Source organism: Ahaetulla prasina, chromosome 4, assembly GCF_028640845.1.
Source record: "Ahaetulla prasina isolate Xishuangbanna chromosome 4, ASM2864084v1, whole genome shotgun sequence".
NCBI lineage: Eukaryota > Metazoa > Chordata > Lepidosauria > Squamata > Colubridae > Ahaetulla > Ahaetulla prasina.
The window spans coordinates 114,700,367-114,716,375 of NC_080542.1; the positions used below are offsets into that span (position 1 = coordinate 114,700,367).

General features: G+C 39.1%; 1 protein-coding gene across 3 annotated transcripts in view; it reads left to right on the forward strand.

Moving 5' to 3' along the window:
- Positions 1-16,009, forward strand: part of SLC25A13 (solute carrier family 25 member 13) — a 174,907-nt gene that overhangs the window by 28,912 nt on the left and 129,986 nt on the right. For 2 of the 3 annotated variants that reach the window (XM_058180121.1, XM_058180122.1), the window contains exon 2: positions 11,169-11,222. In XM_058180121.1, coding sequence (XP_058036104.1) covers positions 11,169-11,222 — 54 coding nt within the window. Of the gene's footprint in view, positions 1-11,168; positions 11,234-16,009 lie in introns of those variants that run through there. The other variant, XM_058180123.1, reaches the window with a different exon arrangement.

Below are 16,009 nucleotides of genomic sequence, written 5' to 3' on the forward strand. Positions count from 1 at the left end.
GGGGGATAAGAACAATATGACTTACATCAATAAGTCAATTGGAAGGTTTCAAATTTTGATTTAAATCTCCGTGGCAATTTATAAAGGGATTTCCTTAGCATGTATTTTTTGGTTTGCTTTTGTTTTTAATTTGTGATCCAAACAATCATATGACATATAAAACTGTTCATAATCAAGTGAATTCTGTCTTGCTGTTTTTGTGGAAATAAATCATCAATACATATTGTTGTTGTTCGTCCATTGTGTTCAAAGAGTACCTTGACATCTAACAGGTTTTGGGCTGTCCACAATGTGTCCGCAGGTGGCTGGTAAGGCCTATACTGGCACGAAATGTTCTGTCACATGTCAGGCAGACATGTGTGGGCACCATAGTTGCAGCATTTGCAGCTCTGGTTTTATGGAGTGTTCTCTTCTCTTGTGCTATGGTAGTTCTTCTGTCCTCAGATGTCTGACAGCTTGGTGGATTAGCAGGCACCATGTCTATCGATCTTGTGCCAGCGTTTCCCAGAAGCTGGTGTAAATATCCAGGAACTTGAAAGAGGCTTTCAGCTTGCCTTTCTATCACTTCCTTTGTCCCCTGTGCGATCGCTTTCCTTGAGACAGCTCATCACAGAGGAGCTGTTTAGGGATGCGATGGTCTGCCATCTTTGCTACATGGCCTGCCCAGAGTGTCTGAGCTTTCATCAACAGGGTGTGAACTGATGGTAGGCCTGTTCTGGAGAGGACTTCTGTGTTTGACACCTTGTCCTGCCACCAGATCCTCAGAATTCTATGGAGGCATGTTGTGCAATTGGTTCAATTGCCTAGCGTGCCTCCTGTATACAGTCTAAATCTCACTGGCATACATGAGGATAGTTAACACTACTTCTTGGTAGACTTTGAGCTTTGTAGCAAGGCTTGTTCCATGGCAGTCCCACACGTTGGTTAGTGGTCTGACAAATGCTGAGCTTGCCTTGGTGATTCGGCAGTTGACCTCAATGTCAATTGCCACTGCACAGGAGACAGTGCTGCCAAGGTATGTGAATTGGTCAACTGCTGGTAGCTTTTGTCCCTTCACTGTGATGGTGGGCTCTTGGTATTGGGCTTTTGGAGCTGACTAATGCATCACTTCAGTCTTCTTTATATTGATGAAGAGGCCAAAGTTGTCGCATGCAAGTGCAAATTTGTCCACATTGCCTTACATTTCCTGCTGTGATCCAGCATTCAGCAAAGAGGAGGTCATGTAGCACTTTCTCCTTTATCTTGGTGACAGCCTGGAGTCTTCACAGGTTGAACAGTTTGCATCAGTCCTGTATCTCAGGCTAACTCCCAAGGAACAGTTGTAGAAGGCTTCTGACAGCATGGCTGAAAACATGCTGAACAAGGTTGGTGCCAACATGCACCTTTGCTTGTTGCCATTTGTAATAGGAAAGGCTCAGAACCTTCTCTGTCGTCCAGAACAGGAGCTGTCATACCGTCATGAAACTGACATACCATCAGGATGAATCTATCAGGGCACCCAACTTCAACATAATGCGCCACAGACCTTTGCGACTGACAGTGTCAAAAGCCTTAATGAGATCCACAAAGGTGGTGTACAATTCACAAGTCTGCTCTTGACACTACTCTTGGAGCTGTCAGGCTGCAAAGATCATGTCCACAGTGCCACACTCTTTGCAGAAACCAGACTGTATCTTGGGTAATAAACCCTGTTCCACATGGTCAGTCAGGTGATTCAGCAACATTGGTGCAAGGATCTTGCCTGAGATGGAAAGTAGTTCCTCCATGATTATTGCAGATTTGCGATTCCCTTTCCTCTTGTAGAGATGTACGATGGACACATCTTTCAGTTCCTGAGGAATGGATCCTTGATTCCAGAAAGACTGGAACAGCTGAGTGAGTTTGTTGAGAGGCACTGTACCACCATCCTTATAGACCTCCGCTGGAATCACGTCAGATGCTGGGGCCTTGCCACTGGGCATCTGGCTGATGGCCTGTAGGGTTTCAATATTTTATGGTGTGGTGTCCAGGCTGTGGTTGATATCCACATAGGACATTCTGTCAGTTGCCTCATTGTTGATGGAAGATGAGCGGTTCAGTACGGATTGGAAGTGCTCAGCTCATCGCTGTAGAATCAGAGTCTTCTCAGTGATGAGAGTTGTACCATCTGAATCCAGTAGGGGGGAGCTCTCTGAGGGCTGAGGACTGTACAAAGATCTGAGGGCTTTGTAGAACCATTTAGCATCGATTCTATCTGCAAACTTCTGAATTTCATCTGCTTTGGTACTCAACCAGGAGTTCTGCATCGTGCAGTATATATATTATGTTAATAAATATCTATGGAGAACTCTTCCTTTCTCTGTTGCCTTTATACACTAGCAGATATTAGATTGTAAGTGAGTTGAGGAAGGAAACTGTCTTACTTGCTTATGAAATTCAGACATCAAATACATACATATTCCACGAAGGATAATAATATACAAGTAAACATTCATACATATCTGATTAAAAGAAACCTCAGCAGTCACCTAGTTTGCAAGCTTTTACAACTGGTAACACATTTTTCCCTGCCAGGTGGATGACAATTTTTTTCTCTCTCTCTCTCTCCAAAGCTTGACAATCAGCGAACCCATTGTGCCTGATTTAAATTCTGATTGCGTGGTATTTGGTTATTGCCAGTTTCCAGGGTCAGTTGGATGTATTGATATTTACTGGAAACTACTGGCAAATGCTGGGTCTGCTACTCTTCTGGGTTTCAGTACTATGTTTAAGTCCCTCTGTTGCTGCTGTGATGTTCTGAGTCTAGATGCACAGCCAGACTAACGATTTGTTGCCTGGGAACTTACAGTGCACTTCAAGTTATTATGATTTAGATAAAAAGAAGTATGTATATTGATTATCAAAGCATATGTAGTGAAATGTCTTATAGCTTTTTAATCTATTTTATATAGAATGCATGGCATTGTTAGGCAGAAGACATTTGTTTTCAAGCACATAGATCGGTATAGTCTCTATTCCTGTATATTTCCTTATATTTAGTCTAGTTTCTGATCCCTTCCTCTAAGTAATTAAGATGATTAATATCAGAATAATAGTTTTTGCACTACATGAGGTTATTATTTTATTTATTTTGTTATTTATTTATTTGTTTGTTTGTTTATTTTCTATGATGCCTATCTCTTTGATAACAGTGATTCTGGTGGGGTGAAATCTAAAAATTTTCCCTGCTGGTTCTGTGGGTGTGCATGGTGCTTAATTGGTGGGCATGGCTTGGCAGTCAGGTGACTGGATGGGCGTGGCCAATAACAATAAATAATAAAAATAATAAAGAACACAAAACAATAAGAGGTAGGAAAAACCAACTTTCACACTTTAAACACGCAACACAGCACAATACAATTGACTCACACACAATGTAAAACAGCTGCACCTCACCCAGAATGGCCACTGCAACAAGCAGGAACCTCACACAGCCACAAAAAGTTCAAAAACCAACTTTCACACTTTACACACGTATAGCACAACTGACACACACACACACACACACAGACACACACAAAATGCCACACAGCTTTGTAAGATTTTGTGTATTTGTGTAGAGTGAAACATTACAGAAACACTCCAAATCTCAGAAAGCTGCACAAATATTTTATTTTATTATTTTATTTTATTTTATTTATATTTTTAGATAAAAGCAGCTTTAAAAGTTCCTTAACTTTAAATTGCTATGTCTAAAAAAAAGATAAAACTCCTTAAAAAAAGCTCAATTAACTATTTTTTTAAAGCTTCCCCCTGCCAGTTACTTACCCAATTCAAGGGACAAGGCAGGCAGATTGAGTTGCTAGCTGATGCAATTGATTGCACCAGCCAAAACAAGGCGAGCCCAAAAGAAGCAGCAAGCTTCCAAGTAGGCAAGTGGGGACCGGGCAATTGGGTGGGCATTCTCGGATGGGGGGAGGGATTTTTGCTACCGGTTCTCTGAACTACCCGCTCCCATCGCTACCGGATCACCCTCTCCGGTCCGAGCATTTCACCCCTGCATTCTGGGTGGTTTACAATATAACATACCATATATGTTAGTAAAATCAGTATACAATAAACAATGAGTAATAAACTTGGCAACAATAAACTGAAAACCATTTGAACCTATTCTTGATCAGATACACACATCACATTAAGTTTTTTTCATCCTGGATACTCTTTAAATACATGGATTTTATATTGGAATCGATCTTGCTTTGGGATTCCAGAAACTAGAATCCATGCATCTGAAGGGGAGCCAGTTTGGAGAAAGTTGTAATATAGCTTGTTTAGGTTTGGAATAACACATGCAGGAATCTAGCCATTGAAAACTATGGTTTATGTTAACATGTACAAACTCTGCGAAGTAAGCCTTATTCTATAAATGATGGTAAAACTAAGTCATGTCTGATGTTGTGCCATCCCAAACTTACTGATTGTCTTAAAACTTTGGTTGTGTGTCAGATTGATTGATTGATTGATTAATTAAATTTCTATACCGCCCTTCTCCCGAAGGACTCAGGGCGGTGTACAGCCTTATTTAAAACACATAAATACACAATATAAATCCCAATTATAAATCCCAGATGAAATACTTATTTTTTCACTTTAATGTCACACCAATCAGTTCTTCAAACACGTATCCTAATATTCAGGAACTTGCTTCTTGGCAGAAGAATTCACAGATATGATATGGCAAGATTAGTACAGACGTGAACATAGCTTGTCAACAAATGCAACAAATTCTCTTGACAGCATCAGGAGAATATTTATAACTCAAGATTGAAATGAGGGGTCCTTGGTTGTTTTCTTGCAGATGTTTCATTACCTAAACTAGGTAACGTATCAGAACATCATCAGTTGTTCATCATCATCAAGAAAAGAACCAAGCTCAGAAAACACCAAGGACCCCTCCTACCTTGTTCTATGTTGATGGAATAGTTCTTAAGTATGGCATTTGATGTTTTCTATCTTACCTTCCTGTTTTACCTTCTTGTTGACTCTGGTGGATAATTGCTTTTTTTCCTATCTCCTTCTAATCAAGAATGGGTATAGGGCTTTCATTTCTTCACTGGCAGGAACTAATGACGTTTCCTCCCTTTCTAGTTTCCTTTCTGACACCGGAGAGAAGGAGGGCAGGGGGCATTCCTCCTCCTCCTCCTCCTCCTCCTCCTCCTCCTCTTTCTCCTTCTCCTTCTTCTCCTCCTTTTCCACCACCACCACTACCACCACCACCACCACTCTCCCCTTCCAGAATTCTCTGTCTATGAGTGGAGAAGTCTCTTATTAGCTATATAGTGTTTTCTTCCCCAAATAAATCTCCCTAGTCTCCTGAATCAGAACTTTGGCAGGAACCAAAATTGCACAGCTTGGATTGTGTTAGAAGCTTCTGTGATCTGGAAAGAACTGCCTGAGAAATGATGTAGGTAGAGAGAGGATGGCATCTCTATCAACATAACGACATCCATTACTGAACCTTCACTGGGAGCTGTCCGAGGTTCTGTCTTGCTCACCTTATCTGTATATGGGTATCTTCTGTGGCCTAATTCCACTGATCTGATTAGTTTTTATCTTTCTTTGCAAAAACAAGAGTACTGTAGCAGTGTTACACATGAAGATGTTCTCTGATTGAAATTGAAAGAAATGTTATAGTCATATTACAGAACTATATTATAGTTCAACATAGCATAGTAATATAATTTTCACTTTCTTTGAAATTATTTAATTTAAAATTCTCCCTCCATCCCTCCCCCCCACCCCCACCCCCATGATTTCAACCAGGCTATTAAGTTATTTTTCAGATAGTATCCAATAATTAGTTCCCTTCTATTTGCAACATCCTGCAAGTATTAACATTGGAATGTATACGTAGTAGGGATAAGTGCCAAAGCCCATTGCAACTACATAACAAAAAAGGCTCTAAGAGTTGTAAACCTAATTTTGCGTAGCTTCTTTTCCAAAAAACACTACACTACTAACCAGAGCATACAAAACATTTGCAAGACCCATTCTTGAATACAGCTCACCTGTCTGGAACCCATACCACATCTCTGACATTAATACAATTGAACGAATCCAGAAATATTTTACAAGAAGAGTTCTCCACTCCTCTGTAAACAACAAAATACCTTATACCTCCAGACTTGAAATCCTGGGCTTAGAAAATTTAGAACTCGGCCGACTCCGACATGACCTGTGTTTAACACATAGCATCATCTATTGCAGTGTCCTTCCTGTTAAAGACTACTTTAGCTTCAATCGCAATAATACAAGAGCAAACAATAGATTCAAACTTAATGATTGCAGAAAATATGACTTTTGTAACAGAGTTGTTAACGCTTGGAACACACTACCTGACTCTGTGGTCTCTTCTCAAACTCCCAAAAGCTTTAACCAAAATCTGTCTACCATTAACCTCACCCCATTCCTAAGAGGACTATAAGGGGCGTGCATAAGTGCACAAAAGTGCCTACCGTTCCTGTCCTATTGTTTTCTATCATTATATGTGCTTGTATATAATGTGACAAAAATAAAAAAATAAAAAATATTACATTTGTGCTAAACCGTGAATGTTTAACAGAATATTGGGTTTGCAGCTATATTGGGTCATTCTTTTATAGATAATGAAATGGGGGATAGGGGATAGATAACAAATCTTTTGTAGTGGTAGTAGTGAGGTTATTTTGTGCAGTTGTTGCAGAATTCATTGAATTTAGATCTCTTCTGCCACAGAGAGCACAATGCCTTTTGAATGGGCTCTTGAGCAAATAACTGTCTTAGCACAAGATTATGACACTTAGGACAGCATGTACACTTAGATAATACACATTTTCAAGCAACCTACCCCACAATTGCTTGGGTCATTTTAGTGAATTTTAGAAGGGATAAACTGCCAAATATCATTGATCCCCAAATAGCTAGCATTCAGTTAGGAGATCAAAACTATGTGCTTTGTTCTTAATGTCAATATGTTTCTTATTGTGTGGCACATAGTTCTTATTAGAGGCAAAAGCTAAAGTGAATGAATAATGTAAGATTTAGAGGGTTATCAAGAAGGGGCATTGCTTGTGTTTCTTCTGAGATGATGTATTCACCCATATGATGCATGCATATGCAAAGTTACAAAATCTACCCTCTAAACCAGGGGTGTGAAATTGGATTTTTTTGAGGGCTGGATCAGCATTATAGTTTTCCTCTGTGGTGGCGGGAGCAGGACGGATGGCTTCTGCTGGCTAAAAATGGGCCATGTGGGCTGGTTTTGGGCCTATTTTTCACCCATTTTTTGGCCAGTTTTGGGCTTGTTTTTCAGCCTGTTTTGGACCCATTTTTCAGCCTGTTTTGGGCCCATTTTTCAGCCCAGTTTCAGCTGGCAGAGTGCTGCAGGAGGCCATTGAGGGTGAAAACGAGGCCCAGAGGGGCCGTAAACGGCTCATTTTAGGCACCAGATGCACTGCAGGCCGGTCCCTTCATATTCCCAGTCTGGCCCTCAGGACTGGATTTAAGCATCCCGTGGGCCGGATCCGGTCCATGGACCTTGTGTTTGACACTCCTGCCCTAAATTGACTTGACTATTATTTCAATAGAAGAGATCATATTTGCAGAAGGACAATACATATGTTTATTTTAGTAAAAGAGAATTTGAAGTGGCAAAATACTATCTTTTAATAATATTTATTAATGATAGTGAAATGTTACTCTTTTTGAACTGTCATTTTTGAGTCAGAGTTAATAATTTGGAGACAGAAAGATGTTTTGGTGTAGGGGGTAAAAGTGCTACTGTGCAATTTTAGGAAAATATGTGTTTGGTTCAAGGAGTATCAGATGAGTGCTGTGTATTCTTTCATTCCAAAGCTCCTTCTTACCTTTTTGAATATAAAGTGCTGTGCAGCTAATGCCATGTATCACATAACTCTAAAAATAATTAGATTCAAGTAATTACCTCTTGAAAGCATTTTGTACTCTTAACCTATTAAGATGTACTAGCATTATATTCATGCATTCATGGAAAAGTTTAAAAGTTTTCAATACTTTTGACAAAGAATATAACTATAAATCTAAAGTACTATAAAATAAAGAATACTTGGTTTCATTTAGAAAAGAAATGAAGTTTTCCCAAATAATTGTCTAGTTTTTCACATGGAATCCTGTGTTTCCACAGGGAATCTGTATTTTATGTCTTCTTTTAAAGAACAGGATGGTTGTTTGGAATAAAAGATTTTATTCTGAGTGACTGATAATTTAATGTAAAAAATTAAGGAAGTTTTAAAAAGAACTTATGTAGTAAAAACATAGTTTTATTTTATTGTTATTCTAAATCTATAGTATAAAAGTATTCTGAAGATTAATTAAAATGTGGTTTCTTCTCCATTAGTCACTCATTACATATGTTGGCATGACTTGTTCTGTTAAACATTGTTATTAGCCAGCTAATTGACACTGAAGTTAGATTTTATATTTGCCAAATATTAGTATTTTGTCATGATTGAGAGATTCATACAGGAAAACTTAATAGCAGGAACAGACAACTTTTTGGCTCAGTATGTTTTATTTTGCAGTTCACATAATCCCTTGCTGTTGATCATGCTAGTTAAAGCATATGGGATAAACTAAAACAAGCCCAGGATATCATTTCGATATAAAAGATCCAGCATTTCCTGGATAGCCTAGAGCATTTTATTTTTAACAGTGAAAAACATATTTGCAATAACTCCCAATAGATAAGGACTATGCCTTCTCTGCCAGTGTAATGGAAAAACTCCTAAAACTTGGCTTTGGACTCAGGCCTGAGATTTGTTGTACTAATGCATCATCACATTTTGGGGAGCCCTGCTTTATTTGATTTCTGTTGTTTATAAGATCATTTTAGTTTAGGTTGTCTGCTTGATTTGGTGTTTTATCTGCTTTATGGATTTTCCATACTTTGCATACCACCCTGAATTCACTGGACTTAGATAAATTCAAATAAACAAATAATGATTTCATTCTTTTTTATTTATGTAAAAATGTTGGGTTAAACTTGATTTACCTTGTAGAGACAAAGCTTCTAAAATTGATTTTGGAGTTAATATAATGCAGATCATTTCATGTAAACATATTAACTAACAGAATAGGTGACATTTTTAAAGTCTCATTAAAATTTTGAAAAAAGAAGTTAAAAGATTTGACTAAATTTTATTTATTTACTGGCAATTTTTCATTCAAACTAATGTTAAAGTACATAATGTTAAAGTACATTGTACATATTCGTTATAATAGAAAGTAATAGATTACAAATTAAATCAGTGTTATCTTTCCGCAGTTGGGAGAGTGGTCATACTATGCTTTAATAGTTAAGAATTTTTATTAAGAATTGCTTAACAATTTCCCTATTTATACATCTATATCTGTCAGGTATGGATCTATGTGAGCTATCAGTCCTTATGACTGTTTGTGTCTGTTATGTGCTGTGGGTCATAAGACAAAAGAGAGATGCAGTGTTGGAATTGCAATAACATTGGATTTTGTTATTCAGATTTTTAAAAAAATTCAGAATTGGAACATAATAAACAGGAATTAGGTGATACTGAAATGCACTTTGCTAAAATCTTACATCAATTTCATAACAGCATATTTTTTTATGGAATGCCAAAGTACATCACTGCTGGTCTCCCATCTACTGGCCAAAGTCAATTTTTCAGTTTTCATTATGATCCTTAAATTAGCCTGGATATACAATCAAATTCATTCCATTCCAACTTTGAACAAATTGATTGTTGTCAAGTTAGTTTTGATAGTTGTTCTTGCAATTTGTTTTGCTTGCTTTCATTTTGTTTTAGCTCTTTAATTAAAGATTTCTAATAAATGTTAAAAGTGTGCCAGAATGAAGCTTGATTCCTGACTACATTTTGGAAGATGATGATGATGATGATATCCAAAGGGTTGCCTAGATACATGGAAATTTTAAACTTATTAGATCCCAATAGCCTACTTGGATCTGCCTATAAAGGTAGTCCTCGAGTTACAAATGTAATGGAGCCTGCCTATTCCATTCATAACCTGAGGATTTGTGGAACTGAATCTTGTACCTTGAATGAGATCATTCCATTCTTCTGCCCATGCATTCGCTAATCAAATACAAGGCTCGTTAAGTGCACATGAGGTATTTCAGGGTGGGGAAGGCAGGAGGTGATGGAACAGGCCACCTACCTAAAACCACCCAAGACGTCCCCGGCCCACTGAAATACATCATGTTTCCCAAATTACTTTTCCCCCAACGTGTGGCACTGGGTCACTTACCTTGTGAAGATCTAGCAAGCAGTCTTCTCTCCAGCCTCGTGTGCCCTTCTGCAGTTCTGTTCAGGCCTCCTCAAGGCCCCCTTGGTCTGTTGGCGGGCAAATTTTTTTTTTTTTTTTTTTTTTTGGGAGCCTCCGGGGGTTAGGACTTGAGCTGTTACGTTTTTACCAGTCCTAGATTGTGAATCAAATTGAAGATTAACAACAGCAACAACAATAATAATAATATATTAAATTTATATACCAATTTTCAACAATCAAAGAAATTACAACAAATCAGTAAAATTTAAAATAATAAAAAAAAGATAGCAAATATGATGAAGTGAGGGATGTGCCCATTTTAAAGCAGCAACAGGAAAATGCTTTTTCATCACCATATTTGAGATTATTTATTTATTTTGCTCCCCATTCCAATCTATAAGCCTGGAGTTTTGTGATGATCTTTGTTCAACTGCTAAACAAGACTGACTCACCTTAGCTTTTTCCCACCTAGCTTTTAACATAATGAAGCAAATAAAGTTGCAGCAGAAATAATTTATATATTAAGGCTCTTGTCAGTTATGTTGCTGTATCTATTGCATATACCCCAGATTAACTATAGTAAGCAGGTTATAAAAATGAAATCCAGCAGTATGAGTGAGTTTGCTGTATATGCAAAGTCTTCTTATCTTTCTACACACTTAAGATTTGTTATATTGTTTTGTGGAATATTTCCAGCAAACTCACTGAATAATTGTTAAGCACCCATTTATTTTTCACATAAACTACTGCTTAACTTATTTGAGTACATTTATATTTCATTGTGTATTCTTTTGTTTGAATTTCTTTTGTTTTTATGACATTTTGACATCCCTTGCATAGACCATGCATATTAATACAATTGTATTTACTTGTAGGTGGCTCTAACCAAGAGAGCTGATCCAGCCGAGCTGAAAACAATATTTTTGAAGGTATGTTAAAAGTAAATATTTTTATTCTTTAAAGCTTGAATTTTTCATTTCTTTTTCTCTTACTTTATTATTAAAGTTTTGGAGTGTTCTAACCATTAATCATCCATTGTATTATTACCATGCTATACTTAAATAGCGTTATAAAAAAAGGAACATCTCTCCAAGAAAACAAATACATTATTGGGTGATTATTGTATAAATATAGAGAAATGTAAGCATTTTGAAATTAAAATGTCCCTTCCACCTTACTCCACTCACCTATTTCTGCAAATGGAATTGATAATTTAATGTTTTTTATGAAGAACAGTGAGGATTCCTTTAGAGCAGGGGTGTCCAAACTTGGTCCCTTTAAGACTTGTGGACTTCAACTCCCAGAGTCCCTCAGCCAGCAAAGCAAAGCAAAGCTGGCTGAGGAACTCTGGGAATTGAAGTCCACAAGTCTTAAAGGGACCAAGTTTGGACACCCCTGCTTTAGAGGATCAATAGAATAACATTTGTAGCTATTTTAATTATGTTTACCCATCTTTCTTAAAGCTTGGATTATGTGTGGCAGTGGTTAAAAATAAAAGCTAATGCATTAAATCCTATTTGTTTAGGGGAAAAAAAGGTAAATCTGATTCACAAATATGGTATTTGATATTAGTACCAGTACATACATTAGCATATAAATGCTAATTTTTATTCAATACTGTGTAATTGCTGTAAGTAAGTACTGCTGTAAGTTGTACTTTGCTTTATATTGCTATCCTATAGCCAGGGATCTGCAACCTTAAACACTCGAAGAGCCATTTGGACCCATTTCCCACAGAAAAGAAAATACTGAGAGCCACAAAACCTGGGTAGGCGTGGCCAACTCAACATCATTCCCACCCAGTCACATCAGCCCCCAGCCATGCTTACCCGGGTTTTGTGGCTCCTGGTGTTTTCTGTGGGAAATGGGTTTCTCTCTCTCCCTCCCTCCCTTTTTTCTCTTTTTCCTCTTCCTCTTCCTCCCTCTCTCCTTTCCTCTCCTCTCTCTCTCTCTCTGTCTCTTTCTTTCTCTTCCCTTCTCTCTCTTGTTTCCCTCTTTTCCCTCTCATTCTCTCCCTCCAGCTCTCATTTCTGTCTCCCTCTCCCCCTTCTCTCCCCCTTCTCTCTCTCTCATTTTTTTCTCTTTTTCCTCTCTCTCATTCTCTCCCTTCAACGTTTTCTCATTTCTCTCTCTTGTTTCCCTCTTTTCCTCTCTCTCTCTCTGTCTCTTTCTCTTCCTTCTCTCTCTCTCTCTCATTCTCTCCCCTTCTCTCCCCCTCGTGTGTGTGTGTGTGTGTGTGTGTGTTCCCTTTTGAACCATTTCCAAAAAAAGGTGAAGGTTGGGTTTGTTTGTTTTTTTGCTGATGTTCTTCTTTCTTCTTTGGGTGCTTTTTACCATATCATTAAATCAAGAGTCACTTCAGGTTCCCAGATAAATGAAGCTCTTTTGTCCCCCTGCTGTGACTCCCTGCCAGCTGGTTGGCCCCCTGCCCCTCGCCGCCCCCTCCCAGTCACTCTTTGCATGGCCTGAGAAAGTAAGGGCAATGGCGGGGATGGAAACTTGCTCCAAATTCCAAAGTGGGAGGGAAGTGCCTCTGTACTTGCCTCTCATCTTGTGGGCATTTTTTCCAGCGCTTCTTGGTGCTGCATGCACCTGGGTCACTAGGGGAGCAGGCAGCATCTTGCGCAGCAGACTTAAATTTATTGCGCTTCACAATGGGGGAGATGGCGTCCCCTTCTCCTCCTGGAGCCCATTATGACGCAGAACATCAGCCGCAGCCGGCCCGGGCCAGTGTCTTGGGGCAGAGAGAAAGTGATGCGTCTCCCTGAGTGACTGAATTGTGTGGGGTGGAATCTGTACGCTGATGATACTCAGCTGTACATTTCCACCCCGAACCACCCCAACAAAGCCGTCGAGGTGATGGCCCGGTGTCTTGAAGCCGTGCGGGTCTGGATGGGGAGGAACAAGCTCCAGCTCAATCCTTCCAAGACAGAGTGGCTGTGGGTTCCGGTGTCCCGGTACAGTCAGCTTACGCCATTGCTGACTGTTGGGGGTGAAGTATTGGCCCCCAGGGGGAGGTGCGCAACTTGGGCATTCTCCTTGACGATCAGCTGTCCTTAGAGGAACATTTGACGGCCGTCGCCAGGGGAGCATTTTATCAGGTTCCCCTGATTCGCCAGTTGTGCCCCTTCCTAGACCGGGACTCCTTACGCACGGTCACTCACGCCCTCGTTACTTCCCGCCTGAACTATTGCAATGCTCTCTACATGGGGCTCCCCTTGAAGAGCACCAGGAGGCTCCAGCTAGTCCAGAATGCAGCTGCGTGGGTGATAGAGGGAGCTCCCACATAACACCTATCCTGCGCGGCCTGCACTGGCTGCCGGTAGCCTTCCGGGTGCAATTCAAGGTGTTGGTTATCACCTTTAAAGCGCTCCATGGCTTAGGACCGGGCTATTTACGAGACTGCCTTCTGCCACCGATAGCCTCCCAATGACCTGTGCGCTCCCACAGGGTGGGCCTTCTCAGGGTGCCGTCGACCAAACAATGTCGGTCGGCGGCCCCCAGGGGGAGAGCCTTCTCTGTGGCAGCACCTGCCCTTTGGAATGAGCTGCCTCCGGGGTTGCGCCAACTCCCCGACCTCCAGACCTTCAAACATGAACTTAAGACTTTATTATTTCATCGTGCGGGACTGGCCTAAGCGTAATTTTAAATTGCAATTTTAAATAGGTTTTATGTCGGTCTATGACCGTTTTAGTTTGATTCGGCCTATTAAATATTTGTTTTTAAATTCTGTTTTAAACTTGTTGTTTGTATTCTGTGTTTTTAAATATGGCTGTAAACCGCCCTGAATCCTTCGGGAGAAAGGCGATATAGAAATTAAATTATAAATAAATAAAGTAACACCAAGAAGCACCAAGAAGCATTGAATGAAGTGCCCACGAGATGAGGCAAGTACAGGGGCATTTCTCTCCCGCTCTGGAATGTGGAGCGAGTCTCCATCCCTCCTGTCGCCCTTACCTTCTCAGGTCATGCGAGGAGGAACTGGGAGAGGAGAGTAAGGGGTGGGGCCAGTCAGCCAGCAGGGAGCCACACTAGGGGGACGAAAGAGCTGCAAATGGCCCAGGAGCTGCATGTTGCCGACACCCGGCCTAGGCAATTGAAATGATTTCTAAAAGCAATTGACAAAATTGTGTAAGAATGTTCCTTATTGGGAAAAAAAATAGCATGGCCCAAAGTGGAAAGTTTCTGTCCACTATGCCGTTTTTATCATGAACATACTGTATATTTTATGAGCAGTTAAATCTTCAAAACCTGCCATGTTTATTTCCTATGGTTTTCTCAATTTTCTTGAAAATAATTCTTATAACATAAAATAATTAAAATCTAAATAATTTGTTACAGTTGCATTTTCTTTGCTAAAGAAATAAATGCAGTGATAAAAAATATAAATAATCTTGGTAAAAATTAATGCTAATCATTTGCTAATTTAAACATTAATTTCCAGCCTTAATTGGAAGTGTTTTGTGAGCTTATTAGAAGAATGACCAACTGAACATTGATTTGCATATATATATATATGTGTGTGTGTGTGTGTGTATGTGTGTGTGTATATCAGAGAGTGTCTATCATGTTGGAAAAGGCAATACCTGACCACAGAGGTCTATGGTTTAATATCTTATTTCAAAATTACTATAATAACATTTATATGACACATCCCTTGAAAAATGTTCAGAAAAATGTCTACCTAAGACAAGTCCCAACATTCAGAAAACTTTATAAATTTCCTATTTGATTTAGAGCCAATTTAAGGGGCTGGTTCTGCCTGTAAAAGGCCTGGGAAAAGTATATCTGAGTAACTAGCTTCTTAATTTGTTATTAAATGAAAATTATATTGCCTATTGAGTGCAAATTATATTGATAAATTATATTTCATTTCTGGCATTGATGCTGTTCTTTTAATTAAAGGTTTATCTGGTACACATTTTAAAGGTTTTTTTTAATTATTCTTTGTTTTTAATGATTTAAAAATCATTAAATTTTAAATTAAAATTAAATTTTAATGATTTAAAAAATGTTTTTAAAGACAAATTCCTTGTGTGTCCAATCACACTTGGCCAATAAAGAATTCTGTTCTGTTCTGTTCTGCTCTGCTCTGCTCTACTCTACTCTATTCTATTTCATTACCTTGATATTGAATGGAGCAATCAAAAATGTAAAGAAGTAAGAGAGCCAGTCTGGTGTAGACATCAGACATAGGCTAGAAACCAGGAGACCATAGGTTCTAGTGCTGCCTTAGCATGAAGCAAACTGGGCCAGTCATTCTCTCTCAGCTCTTTCACTTCTAAAAACCCTTGCCAAGAAAACTGCAGGGGCTGGGTTAGATTTTTGATGAATGGGTTTTTTTGATGTACATTAAACGTATATTACCTCAAGTGAGATCATTCATCAATTTAGCCTTGTGTTGTCATCACTTAATAGGGGCCTTTCAGGATTACAAGCAAAAATGTTTTCCAGATGACCAATAGCTGCTAATGTGATTGAAGCTTGAGGTTACTTGCATATAAAACACAGGCCAGATAGAGCCTGAACAGCAAATAGTTCTTCTGACCTGGCAGTAGCTTCCCAAGCTCTGGTCCCTAGTTGACCAGCCCTGTGACCAACTTCATATGTTTCTGGTTTGTTCATTTTAACTGTCTACTTGTTTGGTCCTTGAATATATGAACAGTCTTAACTGATTAGTGGAATCAAAATGATTTTAAACTATAGTTTTATGAAA